Raw genomic sequence first — 21,259 nt, 5'->3', positions numbered from 1 at the left:
AGGTGTAGTAGAGTTACATTTAAGCTATTTTAGAGCATAAGGGAATTATTTTCACAGGAAAAACATTTAAATATGTCATTTTGATGATCAAATATGAGTTTTATGGGATAAAATTATTTGAAGGCAGAGGGACTAATCTTTACACGTTTAGAACATGACCAAAACTGGCATCACATGATTTCATTCCAGTTTAATTAATCTTTTGTGACATTAGGGGCAGGAATGAGGAAAGAAAAGAACATAAGACAATAAAATACATTTTCAACTCTTTATTCACAGTAATATGCAAAGCACGGATTAGTACATTACATTCTGTTGAAGGGTTTCACATCTTACCTCTTTTGTAAGCAGAAGTGTAAATACTTTTTCTTTTTCTATTCCTCATTTTTAATTTAGAGAGAACAAGCATCAGTCTTGATATTGATGTTAACAGATGGATAAGTTAGTAAAGCAGGTTTAAAATACAAAGGAATCATATTTCATTATTATTTTTACATTCAACACTATACTTCCACTTTATGGTTACTGATGTACTGATGTTCCAAAAATCTGTATAGATTTGTAGAGACCAGTTATATTGGAACATGTAAATAAATATTAACATTTTTTATTTTATTTCTGAAACCTATAGTTTTAAGATGTGGAAACAAATCAACTGATCACCAGTATAGTACAGTAAAAAAAAATGGTCAAGAGGTCCATTGACATAATTTCAGTAAGGACAGAGAACACTTTCTTATTAAGAAAAATACATCTTTCATTGCAGAAAAATAATAGATTTTACATTCGCAAGTGCTAAAACTTTTTCACAAAACTGCTTCTGAAAGTGCCCATTATAAAGCCAGACTGCCTTAATAATACTGTATTACTATAACTACACATAAAAAAAACACAAATTTAGGGTTATACATTACAGAGTAAAATGCAAAACATTAAATGCATTAAGTAAATATTTAGTTGCAAAACTATTTCATAGCATAAAATAATTTTACAAGAATAAACTTTCACTTCTGTATTAATGCAAAACTATAACTGAACCAACTGTTATAAAAACGTTTTTTCTTTCTTCTATGAATAGATTGGATAGATGTTACGTTTTATATTCATATCTAAGTTGTCAATTATATATCAAATCGGGTACAAGCGGGAGCATTCTCATATTGGACACTTTTGCTTATAAAATACACAAGCACCTCTAATAGGAGGTGAATGAGATCACTATGATCAAAACCATTAAGAGTTTTCCACCATTAAGACACATTTATACAATCTCCTCCTAAGGAGTACACAGATGGTACAGTCCCACAGGTATTTCACTTCACATCATGCGGATCTACTAGAAATAGAAATGAAATAAAACATGATCTACTAGAAGTTCAAGTAGAAAAGAGGTAAATCATCCAGTAAAAAGGACATAAAAATGGTCACATAAAATGGAACCCGACTCAATACTGAATCATCAGAACAACAGTGTCAACATAGTTAGGTCTGTTGTACCATTTAACAGGTCCAGTTTGTGAACCTTACTCTTTCACAGCACATATTCTACCACCGGTTGTATAGATAACATTACAGCAAATGACTAGGTGATAAGAAATACCGCAAGGTTTAAGTTAGTATGAGGAACTTTCCACCCCACCATTCTTTGTTTTGTGAATGAAATTGCAGCTGCATTAAATATTTTCCACTCTGACCTACAGTCTTTTTTTTTTTTTCAGCGCGTGACCTTGTTGTTGTCTTCTATTTTTCTCTCCAACTGTCTAGAAGCTCAATCTGGTGTGTTAAATGTGTGAAGCTTAACCTTGTAAACACTGAGAAGCAGCATATGGAATACTCAATGCACAGAGCCTTTTCTTCTTTTAAATATATATGTTGCATTGATTTTGGTCTATGCAGCACGGCTGAATCAGAGCATCCTCTTTCCAACACATTCGAAATGTGCTCCGCTCTTTTCCTGACACCATATGAGCGGTTGTTCCCTCTTCCTTCGGTCCGTTGGGCATTTATGCATTTTTCCTTTAAACCCTGAGCTTCCTTTTCAGCTCAAAGTACGCATCAAACCTGGCCATGGCGTATTCCTGTATTAGAAAATAAGGAAAAATGTTTAGTCTGGATCAACAAAGCAAACTATCGTAATAACAGATGCAGTGCATTATTATCTTGGACCTTAGTGTCCTTTTGTTTTATGAAAAGTATCTTGGACTTGATCCCATTTTTTATAATTGTATTAGTTGTATAGGATTGTTATTTAAGACTGTCATTGTAAATCATTCATTTCTTTAAAGGAACACTCCACTTTTTTTGAAAATAGGCTCATTTTACAAGTCCCCTAGAGTTAAATAGTTGAGTTTTACCGTTTTTGAATCCATTCAGCCGATCTTTGTATCTGGCGGTAGCACTTTTAGCATAGCTTAGCATACATCATTGATTCTGGTCAGTCCATTAGCATCTCATTCAAAAAATGACCAAAGACACTTTCAATATTTTTCCTATTTAAAACTTGTAACTTGAAAGTGTCTTTGGTCATTTTTTGAATGAGATGCTAATGGACTGATCAGAATCAATGATGTATGCTAAGCTATGCTAAAAGTGCTACCGCCAGATACAAAGATCGGCTGAATGGATTCAAAAACAGTAAAACTCAACTTTTTAACTCAAGGGGACTTGTAAAATGAGCCTATTTTCAAAAAAAGTGGAGTGTTCCTTTAAATTTGTTCTTGAAAATATTTTTTTTTGATAAAAATTACACAAATTATACAACATTGCATATGAAAAAAACATTACTGTGACACACACCCAATAGTTTACAGTCATGTTACCCTGACCTCACAAGTATTTGTGTACTGTTCTAAGGTTGTCAGGCAGCTCAAATATTGGAATGACCTTTTCGTATCTGATCTCCAGTGATAAAACCTTACCTAAGAGCTGCGACATGTATAACGGAATATACTTTCTGGTTCATGATAAGCAAAATCACAGCACATGCACACTTGACACCTTTACTACAATAACTCACCATGTATCCAAACTCAATGGTTGATATTTTGGCTTGGATCATGGACCACAATCCCCAGAAGAAGTGGGAGGCCAGAGCAAACCTAAATGAGAGAGCATTGAGTTCAGAGTACAGATGGGAAGAACGTTTGGTGAATCACTGCTGGACTCGGTCCAAACCACTTTTTACAATATCCATAGTAGTATAGTAAGAAGCCTCTGAGGGATAGGCTCATTACTTTTTTTCTTTTGATTATATGGGCCTCTTTTCAAAATCAACAAGCTCAAGAATGTTGTATGGCTAAATATGTGTAAAACTGACTAAGACATATCTGTGGTAGGTACATTACCTGTTAACCTCCACTAGCATATCTTCTATGAGTTTCTGCTGGTCCTCCTCGCTCAAGTTTTCAAAACCAGCATTCGATTCTGACAGATAACTCCGAAAGAAATGCATCTGAGAAAAACGAAATTAAATGTAAAGTAATTTCCATGGTTCATAGATTTAATGGAAGAGAGAGAGAGAGAGAAAAAAACTACCTAAGAGAATAATTTTACAAACCTGCTGTGCTTTGGTGGGGTAATTTTTGGTGTTGGCTGTGAAAAATGGAAACTTGTCATAGGTGTAGTCATAAGTCCACTCGCAGAAGAAATTTCCAATGTCAAATCCTCTGTGGAAGAAAGAGAGGAGATCATTACCCCATCAACAACATTTGTTACTGTTATAATAATGCAAGTCTTGATCATTCAGAATTCATTGGTAACTGTGGAGAAGGTTTGGTTTGGTAGTTTCTCACATTCATGAGAATATCATGGTATCTGGAAACTGTTCTGATCTGCTTCAATGAATAATGAAGGGCATCAAGCAAGGTCTATGGCTGATCCCACTACATTTATTACTGACTACAAATGGCAAACACTGCCATGCTGATTAAACAACTTCCTTAGAAATAGTGTTATATTTATTTGATAAGTGAGCACTTTAAATCTGACAGCCCTAGAAACGCAATATGTAAAATCTTCTCTCCAATTTTCCACAAACCCCTTAGCACATCCTTGTGGCCCCCTGAAGGTTCCCAGACCTTAGTTTTAAAACTCCTGGTATAAAATATTGTGCAACAGAAGAGCAATGCTAACTGGTGTAACATGAATATTTTCCTATTGCCCTTTGGCAAGATTATAATAAATATCTCAATTGGTCATGAAAGATAGGTCCTTCACATGCAATCTTTCAGTCACGTGCTACATGGCACAAGCTGATTGGCCTCTTCTGATTCTGCAGCCAGTGAGATTGCTTGCTGAAAATTTAAATAGTCTGGATCAGTGTTCACTGTAAGCTGGACTTGCAGCGCGTAATCAGAGTTCCCCTAAATCCCTCCACCTCCCCAGCTCCACCTGCCTAGATTTGCTAATCTATATATTTTTATATATTTATCTATTTATGCAGCAACAGCAGCATATCTTACATGCTCACAGCAGTGTGTCTGTGTATCTAGCAAGCCCATACTTGCTCTGCAGCATGTGTAGCAGATCTAGTTGCAAATACATGCATCTCCTACACCCTGAAGTCATTTTTAATGATTTCATGTCAGAAGTGTCATATTTAAAAGTAATGGCTTCTAACTCTTCAAGAAAACAAGATATAAACACGTCCATGTCTCATTTGATAGAAAACTTTGGTAACATAAACATTGATCATGTTTGGAGGTTATTATGTTACATCACTGCTGAGGGGGGGAAAAAAACGGAAAAAGTGATGCATTTTATTGCTTTATTTTCTTATTATTGATTATTGACATGATGACTATTAGAAGTATATATGGAAGCTCGTAATATCAAGTTTTGACTATTTAGTCAACTGCATCTCAGGCAAATTTTGTGTTGATATCTCAAAGCAATCAAAAGTTATGGCATTTGGAACCATGATCGCGAAAAACGTTTTACTATGGTTTACTGATGTTTCGCAAAGTTATATAGCTAAACGTAATGCAAAAGCCTAATCTGTGTACTGTTATGTGCATAGGCAGCGATTTTTCATACAAATACCTGGTATAGTTTGTTATATTCTGCTAGTTGAGACTTTTCAATGATATATACAACAAAATACTATTAGTTATTTATGCTTTTACAGGACACATTTCAAGTAAAGCAGTCATATTTCACTCTCTAAAAATGATACTACTCTAATATTATAGCAAATTTAAAAGCACATGTTAAGAATTGGTTATATTTCCTGTAAAGCCAAGCTTCTAAGCTTTAAAATGACACCAATTCTTCATTGATCAAGTGGTTATGACGTTACAGAACAACAACGTTTTTTGTACCCGGCTGCTCCGAGTTTAACAGTTTAACATTGTCAAATTCATTTTTCATCTTGCGAGTTATCGTGATCGAAATCATATTCTAATCCAGGTAACTAGGATTCTACCAGATTTGAGTAAAGCCGCAAAAAAAAAAAGAAGAGAGAAAACATGACTCTTAATGTGACATTACACAAACTGAAGGAGATTAATTTGTAAGAAAGACTGTGTAGCTCTTTGTGAAGAGGCTCACAGCTGCCGTGGAAAGCAAACAAAGCACACATTTCTGTGGCTGTGAAGCCAGGCTTAATTTCCTACTGCTTTGCTGGACAAACACTGTCAATGGACCTGAGTCACTTACGCTGTAGGGGACCACATTGGATGGCAGGATTGGAAAACAAACAAAAAAAAACGCTTGACCGATGCCATCCACCACTGGAACGGTGATTTTGCCAATACAGGACCCTTTTCGAATAAAACTAGGCTCCTAAAAGAACGTGTTACAGTTTAGAGCTCACTTGCCAGAGGATCAGAGTATTGCCTCATCGAGGCCCGTGTTTGAGCACGTGCAAGAATGCAAGTACCCTAGCAACTGTGTTTTGCCAGAGCCCTCAACGTCTGGAGGTCCTTTCTCAGAAATGGGGCACCCCAAGCATTCCAAGATTATCAGAAACAACTGAGTAGTCTTGAATAACAAAGAAAAACAGCCAGTACTTTAAATCAAGTCCAAAGATGTGGGAGGTCAGTAAAAAGATCAAAACTTAATTCCCATCAAACATCTGGTTGTTACAAAAACACAGTTTTTTGGGGGAATTTAGCTGCATTTGCTACTTCTGATGAAGCATGTGTGGAATGATTGCAACAATGAACATTACAGACCTGTAGTTGTAGCTGCTGTACTCAAAGTCGATCAGCATAAGCCTCTTCCTGTCTGTGTTCTCACGGCCACTTAGGAGCAAGATGTTTCCTGTTTAAAACACGCCAGTACTCTTAAAAACTATTTTATAAAACATTGAGTGGACCATTTGTAGAAAGAATAACGCAATAATCGAAGTAAACCTGTCTAACCTTCTTGCAAATCGTTGTGGCAGAAAACAACAGGAGAGGGAGTAGATTCTAGTAGACACCTGTGTACACAAACACGTCAATAATGAGCAGCCAATACATTATCTTGCTATCAGTCACTCTCAAATCTCTTAAAGTGTGAACAGCTTCCAGGGTCAAAGCAGGTCAATTCAACCATGCTAAAAATGTATGACGAGAAGATAATTCTCCTCAAACAAAAGCTTTACTGAATTATCTAGATAATAAAGATCTTACTTGAGACTGTCCATCTCTTGAGGCAAGTTGAAGCTCATAAGGCGGGAGAAATTACGCAGATGGTGTTCCCTGGTGAAGGTGAGCTGGAGCACTTGATCCATGTACCTGTGCAGATAATGCAAATACAATAAGATTGCAGTGGTGACCATCAACAAAAATCCTCAATATATTTGCAGGCAAAAAAATTATATATATATATATATATATATATATATATATATATATATATATATATATATATATATATATATATATATATATATATATATATATATATATATATATATATATATATATATATATATATATATATATATATATATATATATATATATATAGTAATATGAGATGATTGTGTTTTAAAAGTTCATATTCAGTAATATTATCGATTTAAAGGATTAGTTCACTTCAAAATGAAAATTTCATGATATTTTACTCACCCCCATCTCATCCAAGATGTTCATGTCTTCCTTTCTTCAGTCGAAAAGAAATTAAGTTTTTTGACGAAAACATTCCAGGATTTTTCTCCACACCATTGCCTTCCTTGGCAACCAAAATGTTGAAGGTCCAAATCAATAGTTTCAAAGGGCTTTGAAGGGCTTCAGAACCCATGAATATACTTTTTAACCTCTAGCAAAAAAAAAAGGTAAAACAACGATGTCGATGATTTTGAAGTTGAAAATGGAGTGTTTTTTGGTAATGGGCGTTTGTATTAGTCCTCGCACGTTTGCTTGGGGCGGTACGTCCGCCTACATCTAGTGTGACGTTTTGACACGATTACGTAATCACTGGTGCACTGCAGAGCAGCGTAAGATGAGCAATTTAGGTAAAAAAGTATATTAATTTTTTTATAATGACCGGTTTCGCTAGATAAGACCCTATTCCTCATCTGGGATCGTGCAGAGCCTCTGAAGCCCTTCCTTTGAAACTGCATTGATTTTCAACATTTTGGTTGTCATGGAGTGAAGTTTTAGTAACTAATTTCGGGAGGAGCACGTCCAGATAATTAAACCTATCTAAACAATGGAGCATGCCAGATAATGTAACCTAATCAAACCCAAGTGGAGCACCCTCAGATAATTAAACCTAATTAAACACAGGTGGAGCACATCAAGCCAATCGATTTAATCAACGATAAGAGGTGTGTGTATATATACAGCATATTCACCTTCTTTCGTTGACCGTTTTTATTTTTAGCATCCCTCCACCACCCCATCTCCTCACTTTGATTTATTAAACTCATTAGACGTCAACACAATCCATAATAAAATACAGTCTAGTTCTAGACTATCTTCATCATGGGGGGGATACTCTGGGTTCGGGCCAAAATTCAGAGCCCGGAGCCCTCCCCCGGACAGCACGCCAAATACGCATAATCTTTTACTCCATTTAATTTGATGTAAGTGTGAACTCGTGAAAGTCAATGGTGTGGAGAAAAATCCTGGAATGTTTTCCTCAAAAAACTTAATTTCTTATCAACTGAAGAAAGAAAGACATGAACATCTTGGATAGGATGGGGGTGAGTTAAATATCAGGATATTTTCCTTTTGAAGTGAACTAATCCTTTAACTGCACTGACACTATTGGATGAGAAATTTGTTTTAACTGAATTGCTGCTGTGCTAATATCCGAATTGAACTCATAATTATGAACTTTGCCACTTAGACAGTTATTGAACTGAATTGAAACAACTAAATTGAGCTGAATAATGATGTTATCTTCTGTAGAGCTGCTTTAATTAATACATTTTACAACATTAACACTGTTATTTTCCTGTTTATTAATTAGAAGCTGTTTTGAAATAATCTGTATTGTAACTGTATATGACTTGACTAGATGATAAATGCTGTTTCGATCCCAGTCGAGATACTAAAGAGGATGGGGTTTTCCAGAGATCATGAAATGGAAAGCAATTTGTTATGATTTACTTCCAGGGAACTTGGTTAACAAAAATCATATTTTCTATTTTTATATTTTATGAATAATTTTGCCTGTTGAGATTTAGACTGAATTTCACTAGAATAAAGCTCAATGCGGTCAACGGATGCAGTTCCCCACCCCCCATGAACATTTGTAAGAATTTGAAACAAACTGGCACAATTCACATACTTTTCCATTGTGCCATACAGCCACTTTGGCTCCTTGTTGAAGGGCATTCTCATTCCATGAAACCTGGCGATCTTTTCAGCAATCTCAGCACATATACCAGGGACACTCAGCTCCTCCGTGGACAGTTTCCGACTCTGCAGACAAACATATTGCGCTGTCAGTTTGCGTTTTGCTGACTGAAACAGAAATAAATACATAGCTAAAAAGGTAAAACGCAAGAAGTCTCCCACACGTTTCTGTGCATTTAAAAGCCTGGAACATCTTTCAGAGCGATGGAAAATGTGACAAAGGGAGACACATTTGTCTTACAATGCAATTTGCAAGAAAGGGATTCATAACCATTAGTGTCAAAACACTGTATTTCACATCCAGATTGCCTGCTCTCTTATCATAAGAGCAAACTTTAAGACTCACCGGGACAAACTGTTCCAGTCTTCCCTGTGGAAAGATGCCATAGAGCTTGGGCCCAAGCTCCCTCTCGGCCAGGATAGCAAACATCACACTCTCCAGTACCATGGCATCAGCTCCCTGCAAACACAAAAACATACGGATACAGTTTGGACACTAGTTGAATCAACCTCCAAGACGTCAAAAAAAAAAAAAAATTAAGACAGCATTAAAAACTGGATTAGTTAAGTTTGAGTGGATCTTCAATCCCTGAAAGAGGAATTCAGCTTAAGTTAAAGAACCTAATTCAAAACTGGGATGCTATAAAGGACAAGGAATTCGGCACTGAAAACAATTCTGTCTACAAGCCAGTCATTTTGTAACGCCGGCGATTGTCAGAAGCAAATTCAATAGCAGTGCTGGAGCAAAGTGAGTTATATGAGAAAAACAAGAGAGGCAATTGTGCTGAGCGGGGCAGAACTTGCCAAACATCCCAGTCATTAATTGTGGCTGCTTAACTAGCAATGACATTAAGCCTGTTTTTTTGGACAAGGCTGTGCCAAGTGTTAATACACAGAACCGAAAGAGCTGCCTTCCTATGTGGGGAAAGTACTTGCGTAAGGGATTTCGATTTTTAAACGTTCTATACTTCTGCTTTTATTCTTTCCTTCCTATTAAATATCACCCAAAAATAGGTTGTGAAGAGATTATATATTTTCTAGTTATCAGTCATTGAGTGCTGTACTTTGAACTAATTGGTAAGGAAGTTACCTAAACATCTGGTGGGGCAAACATTTGAAATTGCAAACACGAATGACTCAAATGTATGAGAATTCCTTGAGTATTTACTGTACCACAGATGTATATGTCGCATGACAATGTAATGCAAAAGTTTTTACCTCAGAAAGGCACAACAATATGATAACGGTAAAGGCTAATATTCCAAACCAAACTCTTGGGAATAAGAACTGGGCTGTCAATCTCCAAAATGAATAAAAAGCCACACAATAATTATGTGAGGAACATACCAAAAATTTAAGTGAAAGTCTTTCCAGTCTTTCCAATTACATATCCAATTTGTATCTTTTTGTTCCCTGTAAGAAAGGAAGTAAAGTTTGGAGCAACACAAGGGTAAACTGATGATTTTTAATTAGCATTTTTTGTCAACTACTTTAAGATCACAGTCCTGCTCTATCAACACTGTGGCAAACTATTGTAAATATCATAATTACGATATGTCTATGTCGTTTTTACAAGTGGGAAACTCGGAATTCTAGATGATGCATGAGTTGTGAAGTTGGAAGGGCCATGTCGATTTGAAAAATTATGTATAATATAGACATATAATATATGTATGTTAATATAGAGTGGAAAGCAAGTCTGTAATTTTACGGTTTGTGTAAAATTGTGTGATACCATGAATAAATAAGTGGTAGACATTAATTTGTCATTAATTAGTCATTTGGGTTTACTGTTTACAGTATACTTCCATGTTATGTTTTCAACTTGAATGTGTGGTGTTACAACAAATGCCTGACTTGGAAAAAACGAGTTTTACAGATGGCAATGGTGTTCCTGTATTTAGTGTCCTATAAAACTCTTCTGCCAAGTATAATCAAAACAACCAAACATTTCAATGTTTGCTTAGAAAATACCCCAGACTAAAATCTCTTCGAATGCTAAACTCAATTAAGATAATCATCATGCCATAGTTTCTATACCGCGTGCAGGGACAGCACACATGGAAACTCAGTTTAAAACTATCTAAGTCAAATAATGCATTAGTCTTGAATCTTTTATCTCAAAAGCACAATTTAATGAGGTCAGGTTAAAGCACTGCACTCGTATCATCTCCGTGTTTGACATTACATAAGAATGGCACACACTTGCGCAACAAACCTGCTGAGGGAATATCAACTGCTCTGCGGTTTTAAAAAAAACAACCATCCGGTTCACTCAGAAATTCAACAGGATACTATGGCCTTCCCATTGGAGGAAGGAAACCAGGAAGGAAACTAAACTTCCTCAGGAAGGAAACTAAACTTCCTCAAAGGATACTTTGCAAAACACCATCTCTGGCTTGGCTTGGAAGCAGGAATGGAAGAATTGGGAGAAATTTCTAATTATATTTCACATACTATGCAACAATGACTTATGCTCTACGTCCAAACTTGTTCTAGTTTTGGTCTTCTGCCAAGTCAGTCAAAGTCAACAGACCGCGCACTTGCTCACCTACAGGAACAGGTTTTGCACAGGTTTCCTAGAAACTAAGGAACTGTGATTCATGGCTCTTCGAATTTGGCCCTGAAGGGCCAATGTTTCGCAGAATATATCCAACCTTAATCAAAAACACCTGATCAAGCTAATGAAGGGCTGTTTCTGAAATACTATTTTCAGAAACAGGGTACTATTTGAGGGCACAGCTATTGTAGTGGTGTCCAAAACCATGGTGGACGTAATCGAGTGCACTCATTCAATCCCATAATGCACCGCAATAACAAGTGTACACCTTATACACACTGAACGGTTAGAGAATATCCATAATGCACTGTGAGGGTGGTGCCGAATTAATTCCCACGTCGAATGAATTCCAGAAGATGACGCCCGCAGCTGAATCATCCATCCATTGTCCAAAGTGCTGGTCCAATATGGGTACAGCGTAACACAGGTATAAATTCATTTTTAATTCATTATTAAATAGTTTATACATGCTAGTTGCCATTACAGAGTTCAAGATACATCTTTTCTTTACTACTGAAGCTGCCAGTTTGCTAAGTTTCAAATGATTATTAACCCTTCCGGTCATTCCTTCAAGTGGATTCAGATGTTTGTAAAAAACGCTTGAAAATGCTAGTGTGGATGGAGAGCGTTTTGAACACATTTTGTTTTTTTTTAATATATCCTGGTTAATGCAGACACAGCAAAAATGGGGTACATCTATGCTGCTGCCTTCAAAAATAGAGTAGGTTACTTTAGATTCACGCATTGCTTTCCTACCTTCATACTGAAAAGCTGGCATTTTTCAGGTTTCGAACATAGTCTCTCTCTCCCTCCCTACCCTGTTATCTGACTAAGCAATGGCCATGTGACTGCTGAGTAGCAGCTGCTTGGGTTTTTCCAGTGCCTGTTAATACACAAGGCATAATCACTGGATTACTGAAGCAGATCAGTTCACAGCGGCACAAGGACAGTATCTACATGCAGGTGTTAAGAATGTCCAGTTAGGGGAAGTCCATCTCAACACTAATAATCCTGGCGGCCCCCTGTGTTAGTCTGTGGATGCACCAAGAGAAATGCACACAAAACTACACTTGATTGAAGATTGAAGCAGAGGCCATACAGGACAGCCAGCTGATGCTGAAGTGCGACAGTGAGGTTAATTCTGGGATAAGCTTCTAATAGGATCCATTGCTATGTGACTCTCAGGCAAATAATGAGAGTCAATATAACTTTAAATTGTGTCAGAGGAGGTGTTTCAACCTTTCTAGTTTACCAGGGGCACGTTCAAGCTCAAACTGGGGTTTCTGGGTTGAACGTCATGTTTCCTGGAAACGGTGTGCAACGGGATTTGAAATATGTTTTCTCTTGTTTGGTGGGTGTGTCAAAAAAGTCAGGTGTTAAAGAGACAGCTCGCACAATGGGTCCAAGTAAAGTCGTTTACAAATGTGTCCGCTGCAGCTCGGTATACGCAACAATTAAAGATATTAGAAGACGTTTGTCTTTTCATCCTGAAATGCGAGGCAAATGTTGGATCACAATAATAAGGAACCACAGTTTCCACAAGTCCCTTCACTCTTTTATTCTGGACGGCAAGGGCATTGACTGTAACATAGAGCGTGTTTTGCAGTATTAAACATGTTTTTATACCAATTTCATCAGACTCTGAAAATTATGGTAAACCACGATTTCACTATTCTAACTTTAGCTAGCGTGTAATGTTGCTGCTTGAGCATAAACAACATCTGCAAAGTTACAACGTTCAAAGTTTAAAGCAAAGGGAGATATTTGCTTTTAAAGAAATCAGTTTCTAAGGACTACAACAAATGGCCAGCAGGCGACTACACACATTCCTCCAGGGTTGGTGACATCAACAGGCTCAATATTTACATAAACCCCTCCTCCGAGAATATTAAATAAGGGGGGGTGAGGCCATTTTGTATCGCGGCGCTGTTGTGGTATAGTTAGGCTGGAGTGGTGTTGCCGCGATGCCAAGGAAACGCTTTTATTTTCATCCGGATTGCAGGTCTGGGGTACTTGCTTTGTTCAGCCTTTCTTGTGGGACGGGGGTGCGTTGCAGAGCGTTTAACATACAACATGTTATATGCACATATGTGTTTGAGACGGAGGGAAACAGGCGCGCGCGGGGCTCCCGCAGCACATCTCACGGAGGAAAATTTCCACCATCTTCGCGAGTTCAATGCCGGATTTGAACAACGTACACAAAGAATGGCCTTCTCAGCTGCCATAGTTGCAACTCCTGAGTCATCAGAACAGGGTGTTCAACGCACCAACGCTTCAGTTTAAAGAACTTTTTGCAACATTTTGTCGGGGGTGAAAAAACCTATTACGCATTGCGTAAAAATAATTTTCTCACATCATATTTATACGAATATTCCAATATTCTTAAACAAGATATTAATTGAGATGCAAAATTGTAGCCTGACGTCGTCATACTCAATTCTAGTCAGAATATGAGTCTGAGACCGCTCCGTTGGGCTGTGATTATGGGGCGTGTTTCAACCGAACCAGGAAAGATCTCAATTGGATAGACCTACAACCAATCAGAGCAACGGAGCGACGCATAACGTTAGTTGTCAAATGTCAACAGAACTCAACTGCACTGTGTTGCCATGTCCGCGGGTTGAAGCGATCCCAATTATGTGATATACAGACCCAGGAATGCGATTTTTAGCTGCCAGCCCTGCCAAAATAACACATATTTTACCCCCCAAATGCTTTTTTTTCCCCGGAGAACCCCCCCTGGAAAGCTATTGGGCTTGTTTTTGGCTAGTTTTGAGGAACGTTAGCAATTGGGCGGGTTTTGTTGTAAAAACTTGGCAACCCTGTCTGCACGCACGCTGGAATAAGTAGCCTAACGTTAGAAGAACAAGATTAGTGTATGATCATTGCCGGTGTTGTAAAAAAAATAATTTAAGGATACACAGAGTACTTACCAACACGATCATCATTTCTGAGAGAAATAGTAAAGGTGAATGCATATACGAACAAGTTCTCCGTTTAAAAATCATACATCTAAAAAAAATTTATAAAGTGTAAAATTGAAGATGTATTCACTGAAACTGAGTCCTAATATCATCTCAAATAAATTTAAGGATTTTAAAAATATTTTTACTGGAAAACAAAGCAAAAAAAAACTGATTAATAAAATTATCTTTGTGATGCATTATAATAGAATATGGGTAACCAAACAGTAGATGGGCGCCACTGACTTCCATAGTATGAGAAAAAAAATTATACTATGGGGCCCATCAACTGTTTGGTCAACCATATTCTTCAAAATATCTTCTTTTTTGTTCAGCAAAAGAAAGAAATTCATAAAGGCTTGGAACAAGGGTGAGGGTGAGTCAATGATGACAGAATGGCAGAATGTATGAACTATCCCTTTAAGAGGGGTCCCAAGTGACCAATGTTTCCCTGAAGACAATCCACTAAAATACGAGAATGCAATTATAATAAGCTCTGGAACAATTTGACCTAAAAGTCTGAAATCACAAGAGACGGGTCCAAACAAAACATATCTCATGACCCAAATAAATAGCTGGGCCCCTGGCCTATGAAGATGAAGGGATGGGAGGTAAACATAACAGCAGTTTAATTTAGGCTCTTATTGGTCATATTATCTCCATATAAACATGTCAGATGAGGTGTAATAAAGACAATGTGTGTCATTAAAAGACACCTTTTATAGACACCCAAGTCTATAAAATCTCATTCAGCTCACATAAAAACAATAGAAAAAACCTTTACTAATGTTACTTACTTGAAAGTGATTTCCTGTGTTTGATTGTCTGCAATCCCCTTTATTACAGGACATCTAGCAATAAGAGAAAAAGCAAAAGACTATCCATAAGCACAAAGTGTTTTGTGTGACAGATCAATTTGAACATTTCCATAGAGTAGTAACATTAAATGACAGAGCTATTATCCTTAACAGCAACAGTCACCCACTATAAACGATTAAATCCGTGTCTTTGGCAGCACAGTAAGAAAGTGCATTAAACAAATGCATTAACTTGTGATAAAAAAGTATCGAGTGTTAGAAAGGGTTGATAGCTAGAAATGTATGGCCTGTTGAACAAAAGGCTTGACTCTAGTAAATTCTCTAGACACAATTCTTTTTATGACCACAGGTGGGAAAAAATCAAACTCTGTTATAACTGCAAGGATCAAAACCATGTTCCATTGAGACCAAGCACAAATATTTAGTACACAACGCTATTTTCCATTAGAATAAAAAAAGTCTCAATCTGGAGGGCTTGGTGTCCATAGTAATGAACACTAGGTAAATCTCTCAAGAGCAACATGAATGCTAGTGACAGCAATAAAGTGCGTCTAGTTAAATAAAGATCAACACTGATAATAACCAGTGTGCAGTTTGAAAATTAACTCATATAAAATGCCTTAATGAACTGAACCAATGACAAATGAGAGATTTATTTATGAATCACTATGTAGCAAAGTCCACACAGCCTGGAATTTGTAATGCTTTCGTCAAAAGTTTCCATTTTTAAACACCTGACTTCAAAAGATTGGACTGTGGACCTACGGACACCTCATCAGGTATGCCATCATTAGCCTCGTGATTGCTGTTTCTCTAAATAATTTACTGAAAAACATCCAGAGATTAAAAGCCAAAGCCAAAAGGAAACATTCACTTCACTTCTTTAAAACAAGTCTATTCAAGTGCATTCATATCATTTATATTTAGAAATATATTGTTCTATCGGTCATATAAGATTAAATAAATATTAAAATAATGATGTATTATATATTAAATATCACTTTGAATACACAACTATTTCTAAAGATTAAAAAATATAAATATATATATATAAAAAACTTTTGTTATATATTAAATATTACTTTGAATACACAACTATTTCTAAAGATTAAAAAATATATATATAAAAATAAATGTTATTATATATTAAATATTACTTTGAATACACAACTGTTTCTAAAGTTAAAAAATTGAATTAAAATAAATATACTATTTCTTAATATGAAACTTAAACATAAAACGCACCCTTTACAAGTAATGCTGCTATTATTATAAATGACATGAACAATTAAAAACTTGAAATGCCACTGTAATCCCTTGTAATACACTACTGCAACTCCTTTGCTAATGTAACCAGCACCTATATATTTACTCAAAGGAGTAATAAAGCATTGAAAATAAGCAGATAGAGGCAGAAAATTGTACTTAAGACAGAGCAATGCACGCCGTGTGCGTAGTTCTCAAAGATTTTAAAGATTGAGATGCGCATACACTTGAAGACAATGCTGTGGCTTCAGGGATCGCATACTGTACCGTGTTTGGTATGTTGGGATCACCTGGAAACAAGAGTGCTCAAGGCACGCTCCTTTGGCAAGCCTACGGCAAAGAAGACACGCAAGTACAGCCATGGAGGTACATCACCCAATAAAAACTGCCTCTTTAAATTTAGAGGGTACACACACAAATACAAAATATTTGGGGGAGGGGGAGGGGTTTTGGAGGGTGGGGGGCGATTTTTAATTGCGATTTCTGATCCAGGGGGGTTGCCATTTGCCTAATGAATATTAGGTATATATACAGGTATAAATCTCACAACAATCACTACTTCTATAAAATAACAAGCACAATTTTTTTTGGTTCATTTTAACACACAAATCAATAAACTGCTTTAAAGCCACAATATGTATACAAAACAAAGGCGTAGCTTGATGACGATAGATTTTTTTATTATGCCGCTTCCACTTTTTCCGGTCATGCGTACGCAGCGCTGTTTTATATTAGATACATAATTTGGGTGTGTTGAAAGTTATGCTATAATGCTACTCTGTGCGTTCGCTTGGCGCCTACTATGAGACACTTGTTGCACACTTCAGTAAACTAGATTAATATTAGGCATGGTATTGGCAGTAAATCAAGGAAACAATATTTAAACGATAAGACTAACTGTGTTGAGCTGTATAACAATTATTCGTTTTCTGTAGATGAATGTATCCAAACAATGGCTCACCTCTTTAATAAAACATAATATATTAAAGTGTCTTTGGCGTTTGGTTTCTACAAAATAAAAACGGAAATCGAGGGTAACACAGGTATGATGTCATGGATAGGCGACGCACGGACACGGTCCTTGTCCTGTTTAAAATCGCTTATTTCTCTGAATTTAAACATTCTTGGAAACATTTGGGATAATATAAGTACACAAGTCAACAAAATATATAACATTGATCTAATGGTTTTTGGATATTTTACTCCTAAAATCTTACATATTGTGCCTTTAATTGTTTAAATTGAAATTCCTGCCATCCAAGCTATCCCAGATACACAATACTTAGTTTCAGACTAAACAGCAAAGTTCAACATTTGGCAAACATGTAAGCATGTATGTATCCTTCCCACCTTATACTTCAGTAAAACAACACAAAAACTTGACCTATACATTCATAGAAGATTTAACAGTGAACATATATTGTGTAAAATGTGGGTTTGAAATATTTAAAGCACAAGTATGGCTTTTTCTAAGCACTCAAGTGGATTATATATATATATATATATATATATATATATATATATATATATATATATATATATATATATATATATATATATATATATATATATATATATATATATATATATATATATATATATTCTACTACATACAACTTGGCATTTTATTAGATGATTATACAATATGGTACTTAATTTAGACTTTAACATTTCACCAAGTAAAAAACTAGTAAAACACCTGCAGAATTTGTCCATATAGGCGAAGGAGCACGTTTCGTGGTTCATCTCCCAGGCTTGGTTGATTCTCTGGCAAAGCGCAGAGGAACAGTTTGTTGCTGAGTCCTCCCCTAGAAGCAAAATATACATGTTAGAAGAGAAAACAGCTGCATTCTCACAATCAATCAGGATAAAGGTATTTACAACTAGATAATACCACAAAGTGTAATGCTGCCAACCTTTTGAGACTCAGTCTCTGTACAGTAGTTTCATTTGCACTCTATATAGATTACTTGTGTAATGCTTGAAAATGCATTCTGTGTACATAGGCAGCTCACTCGGTTTTGAGTCACGGCCATGGTCATGGAAACTGAGACATATTACTGTACTATTGAGCAATCATTTATTATCTCATGACCAAAAACAGCAAAACTTACTTTACAAAATCATCTTAATGGATGAAACGTCATTATCACGCATTTGGTGCTCTTCAGTTATTTTTGACTGAACATTTTTATGTTTATGTTTTTTATTTTTTTTACTTCATCGGAACGGTATGAAACTTGGTAAAGGTTTTGGCACTTGCTATGTGAACACTATGAAAGCTTGTTTCCAACCCAGAATAAAAAATGTTAAAAAGTAATTGTGACCTTTTTTTCTTGCAATTGAGAATTGTGTGATATAAACTTGTACTTGCGAGTTATAAAGTCAGAATTGCAAGAAATAAACTCGCAATTGCAAGAAAAACCTTTCCACAGAACAAATTTTTTTTAAAGATAATTGCGATTTTTTTCTTCCGAATTGCGATTCTGACTTTTTTTTTCACAATTGTGACCTTATATCTTGCAATTCTGACTTTTTTCTTGCAATTGCAAGTTATAAAGTCCATTTCTGAGAAAAAGAAAAAATTCTCAGAATTGTGAAAAAAAAAATATTCTGTGGTCGGAAAACAAACAAATTTAATCTAGAATTTAATATTTTCACCTTTGGTACTGCACTCAAACAAATCTTACTGAAAGCTCATTTTTTTAGATATCAAGCTCAAATTTGGATTAAATTTATTTAGATGTATGGTTTTAGAGTAAAATGTGTTTTGGAAAATATAGGCTATATTTCATATAAAAATTGAAAATAGTATTTTTGTGCATTTTCATAACAATAAACGTTAAAAATTAATTCACTTTAGCCCTAATCTGCCAAATGTCGTATTTAAAAAGACACCAAACTTAAGTATGTGCTCCAAAACATTGAAGATGTATAACAGGTCTGTGCTCAGAAAGTGAATAACTAGGTATACTGCAAAAATATAATTTAGTAACATAAAATCCCCTACAAAAAATACAAAATAAAAAACATTATAGAATAGAACTAAAACATAGTACATCCGTTTCATTTGGGGGGAAATCGGTCATTTTGATCTGTTTCACTAGTCACACAAAGCAGAATACCTGATGATAGAGATTTGGAAAGCATCCTCCTCTATGGATTTCCAGGCTCCGTGAAGGAATTCTTTACACCACAGAAACGCCTTGAGCTTCGTCTGGTGGTCGGGCTCATCCAGTCGAATAATGTCTTTACAGGCGTTCCCACTCTCTGGCTGGACTTCGAGGACATTCTCATTTACTAATAAAACCAGAGACATAGAAGGCGAAGAAGACACGCCATTGATGAATTTCGTCTTCATCTTTGATGTTGGCTACTGGAATAAACGTGAATAATCAAAACCGGCAGGCAATAAATTTAGTCGCTGACTGTATATGCAGTATTATAACTGTCAGATGTTTGAAACGCAGATTTGATGGGAGCAACTGACACCGTATAACTGTACACAAGATGATGAAGAACACACTGCGTCAGACGCGTTCATTCGTGCGCAGTATGTTGAAGTCGAGAGGGGTTGACCTCACGTCACCCGGCCACACCCATTCTGTTCTCTGATTGGACGACATAGTCACGTCCCCCTTCATTCCAAGCTCGAGCTACAACAATGGTAAACAATGCCTGAGAAACGCGGACGACTATCACAGCTTGCATGTGTTGTATGCGTTAAAACTGTAAAACATAAGCATTTCCGTTTTGATAGTGGGATATTTGGAACATTTTATCTGAAAAATATAGGCCTAGTTTCATTGTACCGGAATTACATTTAGCCATATCAAGCTAAATGTATACATTTAAAATGGGGGATGGGGAATGTAATTATGAATATAATTATATTATATAATTATAATATAAAACGTTAACAAGGTTTTTAATTTCACAGATTGTTTTCACGTTACAGGCTTCTTAAAAAATAAATGTAGCTAATGCTGATAAACGTAATATTAAGTGATTTTCTTGTTTAAGTTAAAGATGAGATACCGTATTAACTTTTACTTCTTGAAATTTTGTCATTAAGACAAAGGGCTTTTGTTTTTTGTTATAACAGAATAACAGAACCAAGTCACAACTTCAAGACCTTTAAATAATAGGCCTACTTTCTGCCAGATAAAAAAACAACAACCATATGCTAGTCTATACAAATATACTTTTTATTTCCATGTATTAAAAAAGGTAGTTTTTTTTTTTTTTTTTTGCATCAGCTCATTATTCCTCAAATTAAAAAGTCATTACATGAGGGACACACATTGTTCCTGTTTTGTTGGATAATTCACATAGGCTATATCATATAATCTATTTTAAAAAGGTCTACTCATATTACTATTTCATGTCATTCTTTTTTTACTACATAAACTTATTACAACTATTTATAAAAACGAATCCTTTTTCATTTTTTATTATTTGGTTTAATCAAACCGTTTCATTTACCCAGAGTGGTAATGTCTAGTTTGTTGCTGTTTTATTAGTGGAGCAGATTATGAAGCCTATTATTACTTTCTTCTTTTCTAAGGTTTAGGACCAAAAAAGGGGTTGTACTACTAGGGTCCAGACGTGTCTTCCCGCACGTCTCGTGTTCAGCTCATGTCTTGTAAATCATGTACGATCAGTGGTCCTCTGTTGTCACATGACCTTGACGGGAACGTATGAAACATAAACACACACAGCCATGTGTGGACAAAACTGTCCCTCCGCCATATAATTTGGAAATTAAACGGCAGCTTAAACGGTGACTGATCAATCGAATTTAACTAAATGTTCCAAAAACTCGTGTAGAGCAAACTCCAGAATTAACGCACATCAATAA

General features: G+C 35.9%; 1 protein-coding gene across 2 annotated transcripts; it reads right to left on the bottom strand.

The window, feature by feature from the left end:
• Window positions 1-255: 255 nt before the first annotated feature.
• Window positions 256-19,964, bottom strand: chka (choline kinase alpha). 2 transcript variants are annotated; one of them, XM_079825760.1, is made up of 12 exons: window positions 19,524-19,964; window positions 18,098-18,206; window positions 15,112-15,165; window positions 9,138-9,251; window positions 8,724-8,857; window positions 6,615-6,719; window positions 6,363-6,421; window positions 6,174-6,261; window positions 3,557-3,665; window positions 3,345-3,451; window positions 3,017-3,098; window positions 256-2,078 (listed from the first exon to the last, which is right to left on the bottom strand). In XM_079825760.1, exons 1-12 carry the CDS (start codon window positions 19,757-19,759, stop codon window positions 2,019-2,021), a joined length of 1,257 nt encoding a protein of 418 aa, XP_079681886.1. In that variant the 5' UTR covers window positions 19,760-19,964; the 3' UTR covers window positions 256-2,018. The 2 variants fall into 2 exon arrangements, with proteins under 2 accessions (XP_079681886.1, XP_079681887.1); XM_079825761.1 differs by lacking the exon at window positions 15,112-15,165 and having other exon boundaries at window positions 19,524-19,955.
• Window positions 19,965-21,259: the final 1,295 nt, after the last annotated feature.

The sequence above is a fragment of the Gobio gobio genome (assembly GCF_949357685.1).
Source record: "Gobio gobio genome assembly, chromosome: 9".
In the NCBI taxonomy this organism is placed as follows: domain Eukaryota; kingdom Metazoa; phylum Chordata; class Actinopteri; order Cypriniformes; family Gobionidae; genus Gobio; species Gobio gobio.
This window is presented reverse-complemented; position numbering and strand designations above follow the sequence as displayed.